The sequence below is a fragment of the Cryptotermes secundus genome, unplaced genomic scaffold (genome assembly GCF_002891405.2).
Source record: "Cryptotermes secundus unplaced genomic scaffold, Csec_1.0 scaffold1079, whole genome shotgun sequence".
Classification (NCBI taxonomy): Eukaryota; Metazoa; Arthropoda; class Insecta; order Blattodea; family Kalotermitidae; genus Cryptotermes; species Cryptotermes secundus.
In genome coordinates this window covers 509,988-525,541 of record NW_019720729.1, presented here as the reverse complement: position 1 = coordinate 525,541, position 15,554 = coordinate 509,988, and the positions used below count along the sequence as shown (strand labels likewise).

The 15,554-nt window shown below is 38.4% G+C and overlaps 2 protein-coding genes across 4 annotated transcripts in view; one reads left to right on the top strand and one right to left on the bottom strand.

Annotated features, from left to right (window-relative positions):
• The window catches only part of LOC111872948 (xylosyltransferase oxt), a 70,998-nt gene extending 61,678 nt beyond the window's left edge, over window positions 1-9,320 (bottom strand). For all 3 annotated transcript variants that reach the window (XM_023867261.2, XM_023867271.2, XM_023867280.2), the window contains exons 1-3: window positions 9,138-9,320; window positions 8,527-8,941; window positions 3,361-3,517 (exon numbers count right to left, since the gene is read on the bottom strand). In XM_023867261.2, the coding sequence (XP_023723029.1) occupies window positions 3,361-3,517; window positions 8,527-8,941; window positions 9,138-9,320 (755 nt within the window). The remainder of the gene's footprint in view (window positions 1-3,360; window positions 3,518-8,526; window positions 8,942-9,137) is intronic.
• A 163-nt stretch (window positions 9,321-9,483) lies between these two features.
• The window catches only part of LOC111872941 (protein ecdysoneless), a 37,622-nt gene continuing 31,551 nt past the window's right edge, over window positions 9,484-15,554 (top strand). Inside the window, exons 1-2 of the mRNA XM_023867249.2 lie at window positions 9,484-9,745; window positions 13,855-13,972. Of these exons, the coding sequence (XP_023723017.1) occupies window positions 9,511-9,745; window positions 13,855-13,972 (353 nt within the window). The 5' untranslated portion in view covers window positions 9,484-9,510. The remainder of the gene's footprint in view (window positions 9,746-13,854; window positions 13,973-15,554) is intronic.

Below are 15,554 nucleotides of genomic sequence, written 5' to 3'. Positions count from 1 at the left end.
ATGTTGACATGATGAAGGAGCAATGCGGCGCATGTTCAAATTTTCTGTCAAGAACTTCTGGCAAACTCCATAACTGATCCCAGCGGAGACTGTGAGCTCATGGACTGTTCAGTGATGGTCTCTGTTGATGAATTCTCAAAATTTTCAACATTTTCTGTTATTGTGCTAGTGTCACCCTGAATGTCTGTCATCTTCAACTGACACTTCATCGGCCTTGAAACATTAGTGTCACTCAAAAACTGCTGTCCAGCTTAAAGAACGTTCTCCAAAATCCTCAGGAAGCATTCCAAGGGTTTCAGTAGCAGATTTACTAAGCTTCACACAAAACTTGATGCAACATGTTGCTTGATTTTGTCATCCATTCTCAGATGAAACAAAACATGAAGTCAAAAAAGCATTCTTGTAAAAACAGTACTTGTTCACAGTGCAGTGTCATGTAGCAGACTGATGCAGTAGACTTTTGAAGTGTGACCTTGGCCTCTCCTCTCATCTTCTTTCATCGAGGCAGTTACAACAATAACAGTCTGGGAACTTTCTGATACCACCTCATACCTCCTTGCCAGACATGCCATCCAAGGGGACATTCCTTGTGACCCAACGAAGGAACTGTGAGAGGTAGGTCTCTCGACATGCTCAGGAAAAGAACCTCAGAACTTGGTAATCAACAGCATCTATGCTTGATTTTGAATACAGACCTCCATCAAGATTGCTCTGTTCTCTGGGATGCATTATTTCAAATTGCCACAAACTGCATCCATGGTTTTCTGCTTGTAGAATGGATTAATGTTGCACATTTTTTGTCAGTAAAGGCTAGTCTGAATGTTAAAAAATGTGGAGCCAGCATTTTTACAGTAGTACCCTAGAATTCATGTTAGCAGTTCTTTCAGTCTTACACTGTACAATGGGAATTGTCTATGTGGTCTGTGTGGTTTCATGTGGTTCCCTAATGATTACAGTGCAGCTCCCACCAGCAGGTATAAGTCAGAACAGCACAGGAAAACGAACAGTCCAATAACTGTTGGCATTTGTAAGCTGTTTGAACCATGAATGGAGCATTATGTGGATGTACATGACTTGAGTTCTGGATTCCACATTTAGACCTTGAGACAGAGGTCACTGAGAATAGCCCACACAACTCTAGTTTGTAGTTCCCAGTTCAGACACACAAGTTGGAAATCTTGCAGAAACCATGGGACAGTAGAAGAAAGACAGGAAAGATTCCTGATGACAAGACAAGAGTTGTTTAATAAATTTACAGGACCTTAATTTCTAAGTGACAGATATACCTAGAAGAAGAGGAGGGACTATTATGATAAACACAAATGGATGTAGCATGACCCAAAAATGTGAATGTCATGGTGAATATGGGGATGATGTACTGGGCATTTAGCATGCAGAAGGGGCCCACTGAGAAGCTAAAACAGGTGACTACAGAACTGTAACTGCACCATGCAGGAACCTCCACAATGTTTTTCATTTACATTCTTAATTACAATGGACTACATGTAAACGAACTGTACTACTGTTAACAAAAGATGATACAGAATTGACCCCAGCACCAGCAGACGCCAAGGACAACATCTGGTCTTTCTGAGGGACAAGCAAGCTGCAGGTCACTTGAAACCCCCAGAATGGAGCAGGAAGTATCCCGCTGTGTTTTCTGGGAATTTCAATGCTTAACTTCGATGGTGCGAGTCTTTGAAAATTTGAGACTTGACAGATACGAGTCGCAATAATTTTCAGAGAGGTGTACCGAGCGATCATTAGTGTACCTTCATTTATTTGAGAGCTGTCAGAAGGAGCGTGTTGTACTTAGGCCCAAATTAACATGGATCTTGTTAGGGATTGGCGGAATGGTAACAACCAAATTTTAGGTTCAGCCAATCAGCAAAATTTCAGAGGATAGGATACCAGGCATTCCCGGAACCGTCAGGACATCTGCCTCTCCAGAGCAGTCAGTCATCAGAAGCAAATAGCAGGAGTGAGTCATCAACAGTGAGTAACAGGGGTTAGTCGCAAAAAGGGAATAAGAGGAGTCAGTAGCCAAAAGGGAGTAACAGGAGTAACCTCCCGGACGTTAAATTGGTGTTGGCCGAGTCCGGTGTACAAATTCAAAGTGCTACAGCCGTGTAATGTGTAATTCTAGTTCACATCTATAATAAAAAGCAACAGTGGGTGAAGCGTGTGTTTTAAGTGTTTTCTCTCTCCTTGTGTGAGCAAGGCCCAGAAGTCGTCCTGAGACAGAATCTCGTCCTACCGTCTGAGCAGTCAGAACCCCAAATGCCCACCTATCCATATCCCCCCCTTGTTTTCCTCGTTCCAAATTCGTGGATTTCACCCAAGTCCACTGGCGCCCATAAAAATCCAAATTCAGAGTAATCCCACACCCTAACCTGAACCAGACAGCAACAAGGAAGCGGCAGATAAAAGGGCAGACAACAAAGGGGCGAACGTGATGGCGAGTTATAAGTGGCGACCAACTTGTGGGGCTTGAACATCACTGAGTGAGTGACAACAGTTATAAAAGTGACGCCAGACGTAAGGGGCCCAACGAAGTGGACAGTTACATAAAGTGGCGACCAACCTGTGAGGCTTGAAGTCTCACTGAGAGGTAAGGACAGTAACAGAACATTACACATGGCACTCAAGAATGGTAAAAATCAATATGGAGAAAAGATAAACATGAGTCCCACTGCAACTCCTAATCAGGATGAGGGCTGTTCTATCTCAAAAGGGATGTCTACTGTGAAATTCATTAATGTAAATGGTGATAGGTTTTCCTATACTGACACAACACGCATCTTTACTATCTTCCTTAACTAGCAGCCTCCGTAGTCTAGAGGTAACGTTCCCACCTCATGACTCGTAGTACGTGGGTTCAAACCCGGCGGAGGTCATGGAATTTTTAAGGGTGGAAAAATTCAGGGAACAAGTCCTCCGGGAGGGACTTTAAGCCATGGGTCCTGTATCGTAGCTTTACGGCACGTAAAAGAACCTCATATCTCCTAAGGAGGTCACTGAGCTAAATTCAAGGACATTTCCCACTCAACAGTAGTCTCTAATGCCTCTGATAGATGGGGGAAGTATTGTAGATACCACTAAGCCAGTAGAGGCCGAACTCGCTGGCTTGATCGGGGCTGATGGTAAGCACCAGTATCGGCAGAGTATAGAGACTGGTAGAATATCATAGAGTGAAGCACAATGGACCAATACCAGTCTAAGTGCATGGGGAAACCCACCCTCTCCAATAACTAACTATCTTCCTTAACTTCTTGACTTATAACTTCTTAATATAACTTTATTACACAAATGAACAACATTCCATCACACAATAGAGAAACACTGAATTCATACACTTACGAGTATTGTACACCAGCATAAGGATATCCTGACTGAAGGCACATGTTGATGCAGTGTTTTGGTGAGTTTGTAGTTTTGAGGTTTGCATAATATCCAGAAAGCAACCGGAAAGTCTTTTCATCTCTGTAGCAACCTAAAGATTTTCCTGCAGTGAAACCTAGAAATATAATAAGACACACACAAAGACAAGCCTCAGTAATAAATACAATAATATTAGAATTTCATTCACAAGACCAAATGTGTTTCAGACAGGACTGGGTCATATAAATAAGCTACAAGTCTACAACTGACTTGTATGTCATTAGAGAGTCAATTGGAACCTTGCTGTAATAAAAATTAATTGATCTCTTTCTTAAATTCAATTTTGTTGCCCTGATCTTATAATGGCCTTTGGATGTTTAAGGCAAACACTATGAGAACAGAAAAACAAATTCTGCAAGATAAGAGGACATAAAAGCCACAGCAAGGCTGCAGAAAATATTAATCCATTTTGAAGTGCTCTGTCCTCTAGGATATAATGCTGTGTAGTCCAGTGAAAGTCAACCAGCTTCTCAGAAGAATAAATTGCTTCCATCTTCAGGGTCAAAAAGGAAGCCAAGCAAGAAACCAGCATGCAGTGAGCAGTCACATTTCATCTGGCTGTGTTTTAGTGTACAATGTCCGGATATTCCTTCATTGCCTGCATAGTAAGAGTACAGATGATCTCTTTTCGGGCTTGACTGATTTTTTTTAAATAACTGATGTGTCATAATACATTGCCGTTATCCTTATTTTTGCAGTTCCCTCAAACAAACGAATATTGGAAATTAGTAACTGTATGTTAGTAGTTGCACATCATGTAGACAAATTTTTAAAGATTACAATGTTTTAACAATGCCTTCTCCATATATATTGGAGGTGACATGCTTTATCAAAAAATACAAGGCTTTTATGGCAATAAATTCGGACATTCATAAATATAACACATGAAGAAAATTAAATTTTCATGTACACCACTGTAATACAGCTCTTTTTAAGAGGAGTGCGATATGTGTGGGAATTAGTTGGTATAATAAGGTCCCCAGTCAAATAAGACAAAGGGAAAATTTTAACTCATTTAAGNTGCAGCTCCTCCCCGCGACTGCATCCGTTCTGCGGTGGTATGACTCATGGCAAATTGCAGCCGCGGCGCGCACTTGATTGTACGCACTGTATTATTCAGACAACAAACCCCTTATATTAGGGTGGTACAGTGTACGAGTATACTGTAAAGATATGCACAAGAATTAGATGTAAAACTGACAATTTCCTTATCCAAATGATTGTAATACCTGTATGTATGGATTGTTGAATGATAATAAATGATAATAATAATATGATTTAAGAATCATTAGTAGTTTATTAACTGTGGATGTGCTATGTATAGCAAACATGTAAGAACTGTGCCATCACCCAATTCAGGTTAGACACATTCTACAGCATTATTTTAACAGCACTGGCCAATCCTAACTACAAGTTTACTTATGTCGATGCACAGAACCATGTGTGATGGTGTACTGGAATGGATATCACTTCATGACCAATTAAAATATTCCCAATAATGAAGAAATCCATGAGAATGATAACTTTGTGATAATTGGTGATACGGATTTATCTCTGCATTTTGAAGCCTTACTCCCAAAAAACTGTAATGCATGAGAAAAAGTATTTAATTACTAATTATTAATAAGATCAACCAATATTGCCAAAAATATTTTTGGTTTGTCAGCTTTACGATTTAGACCAGTGATTCTCAAACTTTTTGTGGCCATAGACCCCCTAACAAAACACTGAACACTCGATGACACCACACCCCTCCACTTGGCTGTGTCACTACTATGTAACTAGAATAGATATCTGTACACAATTTTGTGTCAAAATATTCATTACACCATTATTACAGAATAACACATTCTGCAGAATATTAAAAATATACAGTACATTATTCTTGGCCCTGGCTGCAGATCAGACTTTTGACAGTTTTACATCAGCCTGGCTATAAATTCTGAAAGCATCACTGTATTTTATGTATGTGCTTCACCCAACGTTCAGAGAAGAACTAGCATAACTGAAGTCTTTTAATGGAGCCAGTAGAATAGCTCATGAAATGGAAGCTGGAAATTGTTAGAATGGTGGGAATGGAGTACTTATTCCTTTACATGTAGATCACATAGGACAGCAAAAGAATAAGCTAAGAACAATATGCAAAAGTATTGCAATTTCTTTAATGGAGCAGGAAAGCTTGAATGGCAAAATATTATGGTACAAAAGAGTAAAGCTTGAAACAATTAAATTATTTGCCTTAAACACCGATATGTAAGAAACAGATATGAAAATGTTCATAATTGAATTCTTAAGCTTACTCATTGCTCTGTTTGTTGATCTGCCATGTACTCAAGTTTCTGGCTCATCTTCCACCTGCTCTTCAAGTAACAATTTGCTTTTAATGCTGGTAACTAGCATGTCCTCCTGATCTTTTTGTCAACAAAAGTAATTCAAAGTAGCACAAATATGGTTCCAAAGAAACTTCTAAATGATTTTTCAACATTCCATAATTCTTTTCAGATACATCCTCACATGTTCTGTAATTTTTTGGTGCATCCTTCTGGCTTGGAAACCAGCATATGTTATGAGAGCATCATAACCTTAATTCTCCAAATCTTGTTACAACACTTTTCTGATTTTGTATTATATAAAGCTGGATGTTGTTAAAACATTTCTATTTCATGTTCTGTAATTTTTTGGTGCATCCTTCTGGCTTGGAAACCAGCATATGTTATGAGAGCATCATAACCTTAATTCTCCAAATCTTGTTACAACACTTTTCTGATTTTGTATTATATAAAGCTGGATGTTGTTAAAACATTTCTATAAGACAAAAATCCATTCAACATGAAACATGTATCACTGATTTCAGTAGTTTTTAAACTGTAATTTACTGAGGTCAAAATAAACTAAGCGAACAAGTTAGTTCACTACTAGGCTTACTTACTGGACACTGACACCTAAATGGACACCTTTTCAAACTGGGACTGACAGATGACCTAACTTGTGAAAGGTGCCTACAAGAAGATGAATCAGCCACACACATCTTATGTGATTGTGGGGCTATAGCTAACCTAAGATATCGCCACCTGGGTCAGTTCTTCATTGAACTAAGTGACTTTTATGTCGCCCCCATAAATAAAGTTCTACATTTCATTCAAAGTGTAGGATTAATCCAAAGGGGAAGCACAATAGATCACTGAAGGTCGCAGTGCAAGGGCCGGTTTTATGGCTCACCCTTCATACTCATACGCATAGCTCACTACTAGAAACCTTCACACTTTTCACAGTTGTAAATCCATGAGAGTGAGAGTTCTGAAAAGCTGGCCCAAGGGAAGCTCCAAGAAGACATGAATTCCTACTTCTTCACTCTCCCCATAGACCCCACAAGTGGACATAAACAGATGACAGCATCCTCATCTACCATCACAAATTAGGACTGCAGTGGTCCATAACTCTTGGAAAAATGACAAACTATCAATTGAAATCAAGTCCATGGAATTCTCAGTGGTTTTAACCCATTATTGAAACTGCACACTCAGCATTGATAATTTTGATTGACTGCAACCTCAAGCTGCAGACTTTTCAACTGTGGTTCAAGTCCTCAAATATGAGCGTGAGTGTATAGCCCACACGTCATGCCATAAGAGTTCTTCCCGTTGGAAGCTTATTGTCACATCAAACCAACTCACATAAGTATAAGCCCAACATGTCAGTGAGCTCCCCACTGCTTCATGTCCTGTAATTTTGCTTTTGATGATAGGGATTCAATTAATCGGGTATGAACCATTGGCAGGTGAATCTACAGAGTGAATGGAATGAATGGATAACCTTGAGACGATGTAGCCATAATATTCTGCCATTCACATTGTATCATTATACTCATTTCTGTATAATATTCGTCCAGCACAGACTGGGACTACAAATAGATGGTCTGATGACATATGCATCAGAACATATATTACTGTAGTAAAACTTGTCCCCTCTGGTTTCTATACCCAGTACATGAACATTCATCCACCTCAAGCAACATGTTGGGGCACCAATAATTATAATTAGTACATTGACACAAATTTTGTGCACTGAATTGGTCAAGCCCATAACAATGTTGCTCATCTTGAGCTTCTGATGCTAGTCCCTTCATGAGACCAACATTATAAGAAAAGAATGAGCATATGAAAGTCAAGTTTGGATCTCATTAAGTCAGTGTCTGCAGGTACTAGCTTCTGAATACAGCAAGTTGTCATGCCCCCGCTCATTATAATTAATATATCGTGGATCTTAATTATTTAAAACACCAGAATATAGTAAACAAGTAATGGTACTCCTGTATCTAGAATTTTCAACAATAATTAGAGTGAGTTCTTACCAATATACAATGCTGTTATGAATTTTAAGAAAATTTAAATAAGAACACACATTCAAAAGCAAACATTATAAATGCAGAATGTATGGAATATCAGTGCATATGAGTAACACCAGTGTGTTTTCCCATTATGCAGATCATTAAAGAAATTCTAAATTTCCCTACAGGGAAGATCTTTGTACAGTAAATGTAAAGTACCATATTACATTGAACATAAGATACCAATTTTACACATTTTTTCTGTTGAAAAATTAAGGTGCATCTCAAATTCGAGGAAAGTGTGCCTTTCTATTTTTTCCTGAAACCCACAATAAAAAACTGGATGCGTCATAAATTCAAGGGTCACTTATATTCAAAGCAATATGATATATAAAAGGTTGATGACAAAACTAATTCTGATTCAAATTCAATATTTATATTTTGATCAATTATGTAATGTACGGCTGATCACTGTGGCCGCACGTTCCAGGGAATGAAATGTCTTTGCCCCATTCGACTTCTGGGATTGCAAGTTTGAATCCCACTCAAAGCATGGATGTCTGTGTGTGTGTGTGTCTATTCTGTTTGTGGTGTTCTGTGTCTAGGTAACAGCCTTGTGAAGGGCTGATTCCACAACAAAAGAGTTCTACTGACTGTGTATAGCATTAAGAAACTGAAAAGTGGCGAAGTTCCAACAAAAGGACTGTAGGGCCATAGCGAGACAGATAGATAGATGTCATGTAAGTTTCCATTATTACCTGGTGATGGGCATGAGTTGGGAAGGTGGTGAGGGTACAGCTGCCTTTGCTGTATAAGGCACGTGATGTTTGACAGTTTCTGTTTGCAGAGTTGTGTCTTGGCACGGTGAATAGCAGATATTGCTTCTTTAGCTACGATATCACACACAGGCACAAAATCTAATTCTTCTAATCTTAAACTAGAACGATTTAGTCCAAGAGATCCTCCATCCTTACTACTAAACTTAGGCACTTTCTCTATGGCACCCCCATTGCTCCTCAGCACGAAGTCCGATTTATCAGGAGGAACTTTGTTTCTAATGTATAAACCATTTGCTGGATTGCTATTGCTTGGACTGTCTTCATCGTCTACTACTAAATAATTTTCTTTAAATCTTCTTGATGAAACTCCACCATTCAGATCCTCATTTACAACCTGAAAGGTGAAATAAATTTTAAATTATAATGAAGTATAACTTCTATACCATGGATTTGGCTGAATGACGCAAAAATAAATTAATATTTTTCCTAATGAAACCGTGTTGGTCTAGCACTATTACAATTTGTCGTAAGTACCGCCCTCTAATTAAGTATTGGGGCCCGGTACAAACACAGCGTAGTAGAATACTAACCTCTACATTTACTCCTTTCCCTGAAAGATCTCGATGCTCCTGAGAAGACTCATCACCTTCAGCGTCAATTGGAAAGAATCTGTACGCAAGGAAGACTTGGATACTTAATATTACACTACCTACGATGAAAAATGCCCGATATCTACGAACCCATCTACTGTCAAGATTCCGACTCGGAGCCATATTTATACTGCGTCAGTCAATTAACATACAGAAATGTTCCCATTGAAAACTCATTCAATTATATAAGTATAAAGCCGTAGATTTGAAAAAGTAAATACAAGTCTACTTTTTGTGAATAAATGTTACTGCCAGGGTTATATGTTTCTTGGCTATGAGCTAACTCTCAGATGATTCATTCTTTTGTTTGAGTATGGACGGTATACTTGAAAGTATGAGGGAAGAAGATTTTGTTGAGTATTATTTATTTCCCGTTGAGACTGAAGACACTATTAATGCGAATGAAGAAAGACAACAGGACGTGAAGGTAGCATTGTCTAATGTGGAGTCCGTAGTCCGTAAATACAGTCAAAATTATATATGGCATAAAGATTCCTTCAGTGTTACTGCACCATTGTTGTCATTGTCTTCAGTGGAGAATGGCAGAGGTATGCAATTTTTGTAATTTATATCAACTGACAACTTAATAAGTAATTTAGTATGTATTTAAAAACACCATTGGTTTCAGAGAAATAATAATCCGAGTTTTAGAACTGGATGCATTTCATTTACAGTTGCTGAAGCCGAAGAATCGTCGTTAAATAAGTATTGTTTATAGTTGCACATGTTTATAATATTCATGATTTTGGTTCAGTTTCGACAGCTTCGTTATGTTCCTAATCTTTTATATAAATCATTGGTAGATATCATAGTTGGTTGAATTTCCTCTGTTCCAAGAAAGTTGGGATGTTTGTGGTAGATATAATAACTTAATTAATGAACGAAAGTCATTGACAGGTAGGATGATCAACTATTAAAAGAAGTTAGAATGATGTTCAGTTATTCCTACTTACAAGATAATGTTATCAGTTCTCTTGAGAGGGACAATGGGATTTCTTTGTACACCAGTAGTCTTCTAATGGTTACATGAAGAATAAAAATGTATTATTTTGTTAACTGGCTAATATTGCAAATTATGATATGAATAATGGTTACCTTTGCAAGTTCATACTTCAGACATAAAGTGTGTACTTTGGTAGATGGAGCATCCACTTCAGATGTGCTGCTTATATCTCTTCCATTACTGCTACATATTTTCCATTAGATTCTCCCAGACAGTCTGTATCTTGTCAGTAACAGAATTATGTTCATGTTGTCAAGTGTCTCGCCTTACTGTGGTTTCTAAGTAACACGTCTGAAATTGCAGAAACAGTTTTTGTTGTTTTGATGGTTACTTGCATTTAATGCCTCTATATTCTGAACCAAACATGTGCCATTTTTGTGACCTTTGAAACTCAATTCTGATGTTAAGTATCGTAGGAAGAAAATCCTATTTCTGGATTAAAATAGAACAACTGGCTTTGGAATTCCACATTCATAAAATTTTAATATGTTATATAGAACAACTTGAACACCTAAGTAAGTAATCACAAAACAAAGCCATATGCCACAATGTAGTGCAAACCATGATTATTTCACCAGATCTTTCACAGCAGTTTTTCAAAAATTTCATATATGTTCCGTGTTCCCATGCAGAATGAACTTTTTTTTTTAAATGGCACAAATGTGAATGTATTCATGATGTGAGATGTTTAAGAGTGTACATATGCCATATTAGTGTTTTGGGCATTCTGTCTCATTATTGAGGTACAATAACTTTTCTTCCTCTGAAGAAAACTCATCAAGAGTTAACATTTCTTGTCATCAGCACTCATGGAGCTGAGCCGTTCTTGAGAAGCTGCCAATTGTGCAGCTTCTAAAGAACTTCCCAGCATTTTATATAACCTGAAGTTTCATTACCGTGTTCACAAGAGCTGTCCACTGATCCCTATCCTGAGCTAGATAGATCCAGTCCATACCATCCCATCCTGTCTTTCTTAAGATCCATTTTAATATTGTCCACCCACTTACATCTTGGCCTTTCTAGTGGTTTCTTTCCTTCTGGCTTTCCCACCAACATCGTATAGGCATTTCTCTTCTCCCCAATTCATGTTACGTGCCACATGCATGCCACCCATCTCATCCTCCTTGACTTGATCATTCTGATTATATATGGCATAAAGTACAAATTATGAAGCTCCTTATGATGTAGTTTTCTCCAGTCTCCCATCACGTCATCTCTCTTCTGTCCGAATGTTCTGCTCAACACCCTGTTCTCAAACATCCACAGCCTGTGTTCCGCCAAGTTTTTCACCCTTACATAACCACAGGCAAAATTATAGTTTTGTATATTCTAATTATTATGTTTTTAGGCAGCAGACAAGATGACAAAAGATTCTGGACTGAATGGTTAACATTCCTTGTATCTACCATTTTTAGTATACTTTCCTAAAGTAGGCTTATGTGATCTTCCTATCTGTGTCTATTCTCTACTCCCCATCGCTGCTGGGCAGTGGGGCCTCCTCTTTGGCAGCAGGAGGGAAAGGCCTATCTGTAGGTACTCTGAGCACAGTAGCGGACACCCTTCTCCTCTCCCTTGGATGGAGACTGAAAATTGTCTGTGTTGATCATCTACATAATGCATTGGATTGGACCAGTGAGAGAATGCTAAGTGTAACGCCCAAAGATTTTTGTTCTCCCTAGACATTTAGATGTTTGAGAAATGGGGTCCCCTCTTCGACAAGAGGAGGGTTCAGCCTTTCACTGTAGGCGCTTGACTGAACAGAGCAGCGAACCTCCTCCTCTGTCTCAGAGGGAGACAGTATTGTCTGTTTGAATATCTACCTAATACATTGGGGTGAAGTGAAGTGAGCACTTAGTTTGACAAGTTGCTGACTGTCCACCTGTCTGAGTGTCCCCTCAACTCCTGGATGCCCCCTATCAGTGCTAGGCACTGGCTAGAAAAACACATTCCTGCAGCAAGGAGTACACATATTGGAAACATCATTTTTTGTGCAGTCCATGTCACATCAAAGGAAAGTGGGCATTTAATTCATCCCAAAACTGCTTGTTTTCTATGAAGCACACTTTGGGAGAAAGAAAGTAGAACTTTCTGGACGTCCGAATGCTTGATTTTCTAAACAGAAAAAAATAAGTAATTTTCCTGGGTTTTCACACCAAGAGAAATATTTTTTTATTTATTTATATTTACCATTTTTTCTGTAATGCTGCATATGGGAAAACCATTGTAAGATACTAGGACAGATGTTTGACATATCTCTGAGGAAAAATCTACACTGCAATTCGAGGAATATTTTTGTTGTCCCTGGTGGCTCTTATTTAACATCTGCAGGTTCTTTGGCTCAAATGTGTGCAATATTGTGACTTTCAGTACACATTTCACTACCATGGATTCAATGAAAGTAAGTTCATTGTTACCACGGTCCCAACTTTTTTCTTGTGGGGAAAGAGTGGGGAAAAAAGTTGACTTAGATTCAAAGCCATTTATATAACAGTGAAATTAGCAGTTTTCCTGCACATGGCTCCCCAAAGGAACGTTTGTTATATTTAGCATTTCTTTTCTGCAGTTCTCCATGTGGCAGAAACAGGATGGGATGGACAGATGGATATTTGGCTATAATGTATATGAATATTAATGTATATGGGGGTGAGCAGGTTTTCTGCACCACTTATTCCTTCCTGTCTTGTCAAAGGCCTTTGTTCAGAAAATCAAAAGGAAAGGGCAACTTACGAATACAGAGTAAAATTTTTCTTTAGTATCATAAAGCTTTTTTGTGTTATGCAATAAATTGTTGGTTGTGTGAATTGTTGACTTTTCTTGCTGAAGTTGAACACAGAGTTGTATTAAGTGCTTCCATTGACTAATCTTCTGGTGAGGATTCTAGTAGGATTGTTTTACACCTTACATTTTAGCACTGTTCTGCTGTATGCCTCTGATAGCTTGTGTTATCTTTTCCTTTGTAAAGGACTTGCCTCTAAGTGTGAAGTGTGCTGTTTCTAAATGTTTGTGTTATATATGGCTTTGTTTGTATTCAGTTGCACTGTTGTGGATCCACGATGAGTAACTGATAATTCTATCCAATTCTGATGTTTTGTTGATTATGGCATTTGCATTTCTTGTACTATTTGAGAGTTATACAGCTAGGATAGAAACAGGTTAAAAATTGCCTAAAAATTGGTCATGAAATGAGAGGATGAATTTGTCATGTATTGAGGAAAGCAGTCTTCTGGGATTTGGCACCGTGTATATGTGGTGTTAACCGACGTTTCGGAGGAACGTATCGCATCGCCTCCATCTTCAGGGTGAGAACCGCGGTTCTCACGGTCTCTTCGTTTGCGATTTCTTATATTTTTTCTTCTACCCTGAAGATGGAGGCGATACGTTCCTCCGAAACGTCGGTTAACACCACATATACAAGGTGCCAAATCCCAGAAGACTGCTTTCTTCATAGTCACCGCCATGAAAGCCTCAAATCTTACATTGTCATGTATTGTTGCTTGAATATCTGTCTCTCATTTTCATCCTCTTTGACTGCCCAGTAATTATTTTATAGTATAAATAAAATAAAGTAAATCTAACCTCTATCAATTCTGATCTTGAAAACGTTAATGTGGACTGAAACATGATGCAGCTTTAAACTGTACTTTATTTTGGTAGGTCCACTGCCACAACATTTATATGGCAGTTTACACTATGGGGATGACATAGAAGATGAATGGTTCGTTGTCTTTCTGCTGCTGCAGTTAACAAAAGAAATTAATGGCTTGGTGGCAAGGTAAGCTTTTAATTTTCCCTCTTCATAGATTGATTTCATCCTAAAGTAATTTGTCAAATCACTGTCATTAACAAAGACTTATTCACTTACATTCATCTTTAACCCCCTCTGCTTTTTCTGTTGACTGGTTTCTCCATAAAAATTTGATACATTCATTTATAGTCATCTTTTGCTCTGAAAATTACTGTCTTCAGTGGTGTGACCATCTCCTGAAAGTGGAGGCAGCAGGTTTCTTCAAAGTGCAGACTGCATAGCATCACATCCCTGAAGAAAGTAATCATTGTGTTCGCCACTGTGAGAATCTCAGATGTCACATATTTGGCTCTTTCACGGGAATGTATTTTATTGCTGTCATCATTTTGGTCATTAAGAAATTTTTGTACTATACCACTAAAACAATTGTTTTTGTGGTATTTGCTGTATAATTTGTTGCATTCTGTCAGGTTTGAAGTTTCCTTTGGAATTCATAACCTTAGAGAAACCAGTCAACTGTATGTGTCATATCAGAAAACTCTGGAATTAATTTTAGGACAAATTAATGGCTAAAACAGTTACTCAAATTTAATACCATCTAATCAGCCTTCTCCTGATTATGTTTAGTGTCTCCCAGCTGTAATACTGTTTTTTGGTGCAACCTCTGGTAGGACTGTGTTAGTTTCCCAGACTGTTACAATTAATATGTTGCTGGACATTATCCAGCATTTTTTCTGTTCTCAAAATAAAAAAAAAGTCTAGTTTCTATCAAAAACACAACATTTCGGGAACTGGAATCTGTCCCCGTCTTCAGGTAAAACCTACTCAGTTGGGTCCAATAGACAGAGCTAGCCCCTATCTTCGGACAACTATGCCAGTTTCAGAAGGGGTTCATAAAACAAGCACAACACAAACCATCTGTGAGAGCTAAGAAATATTGAAGCTATCATTGTGCTTGTTTTATGAACCCCTTCTGAAACTGGCATAGTTGTCCGAAGATAGGGGCTAGCTCTGTCTATTGGACCCAACTGAGTAGGTTTTACCTGAAGATGGGGACAGATTCCAGTTCCCGAAACGTTGTGTTTTTGATAGTAGGCGGTTTTTTTTTAAAACAGACAAGATGATGGATAATATCCAGCAACATATTAATTGTAACAATTTACCATCATCACAAACTTTTAGATCTTATTCCCAGACTGTGTTTTGTATCATTCCTGCCATTTCAGAAATCTCATTCTGTTGACAGTCCTGTACAGTTTGTTGACCAGGAAAAAATCACTTGGTACAAACTCGGCTAATACTGTGGGTGGGCAACGAGTAGATGGTCGTGCATACTTACTTACTCATGGAGCTGAGCCCTTCTTGAGGAACCGCCAATTCTGCAGCTACTCAAGGATTTCCCAGCATTATATGGAACCTGAAGGTTCATTACCATGTTCACAAGATCCCTCCACTGTCCCTATCCTAGGCAGATCAATCCAATCCATACCATCCCATCCTATCTCTCTTAAGATCCATTTTAATATTGTCCACCCACCTACACCTTGGTCTTCCCAGTGGTCTCTTTCCTTCTGGCTTTCCCACCAATATCCTATATGCATTCTTCTTC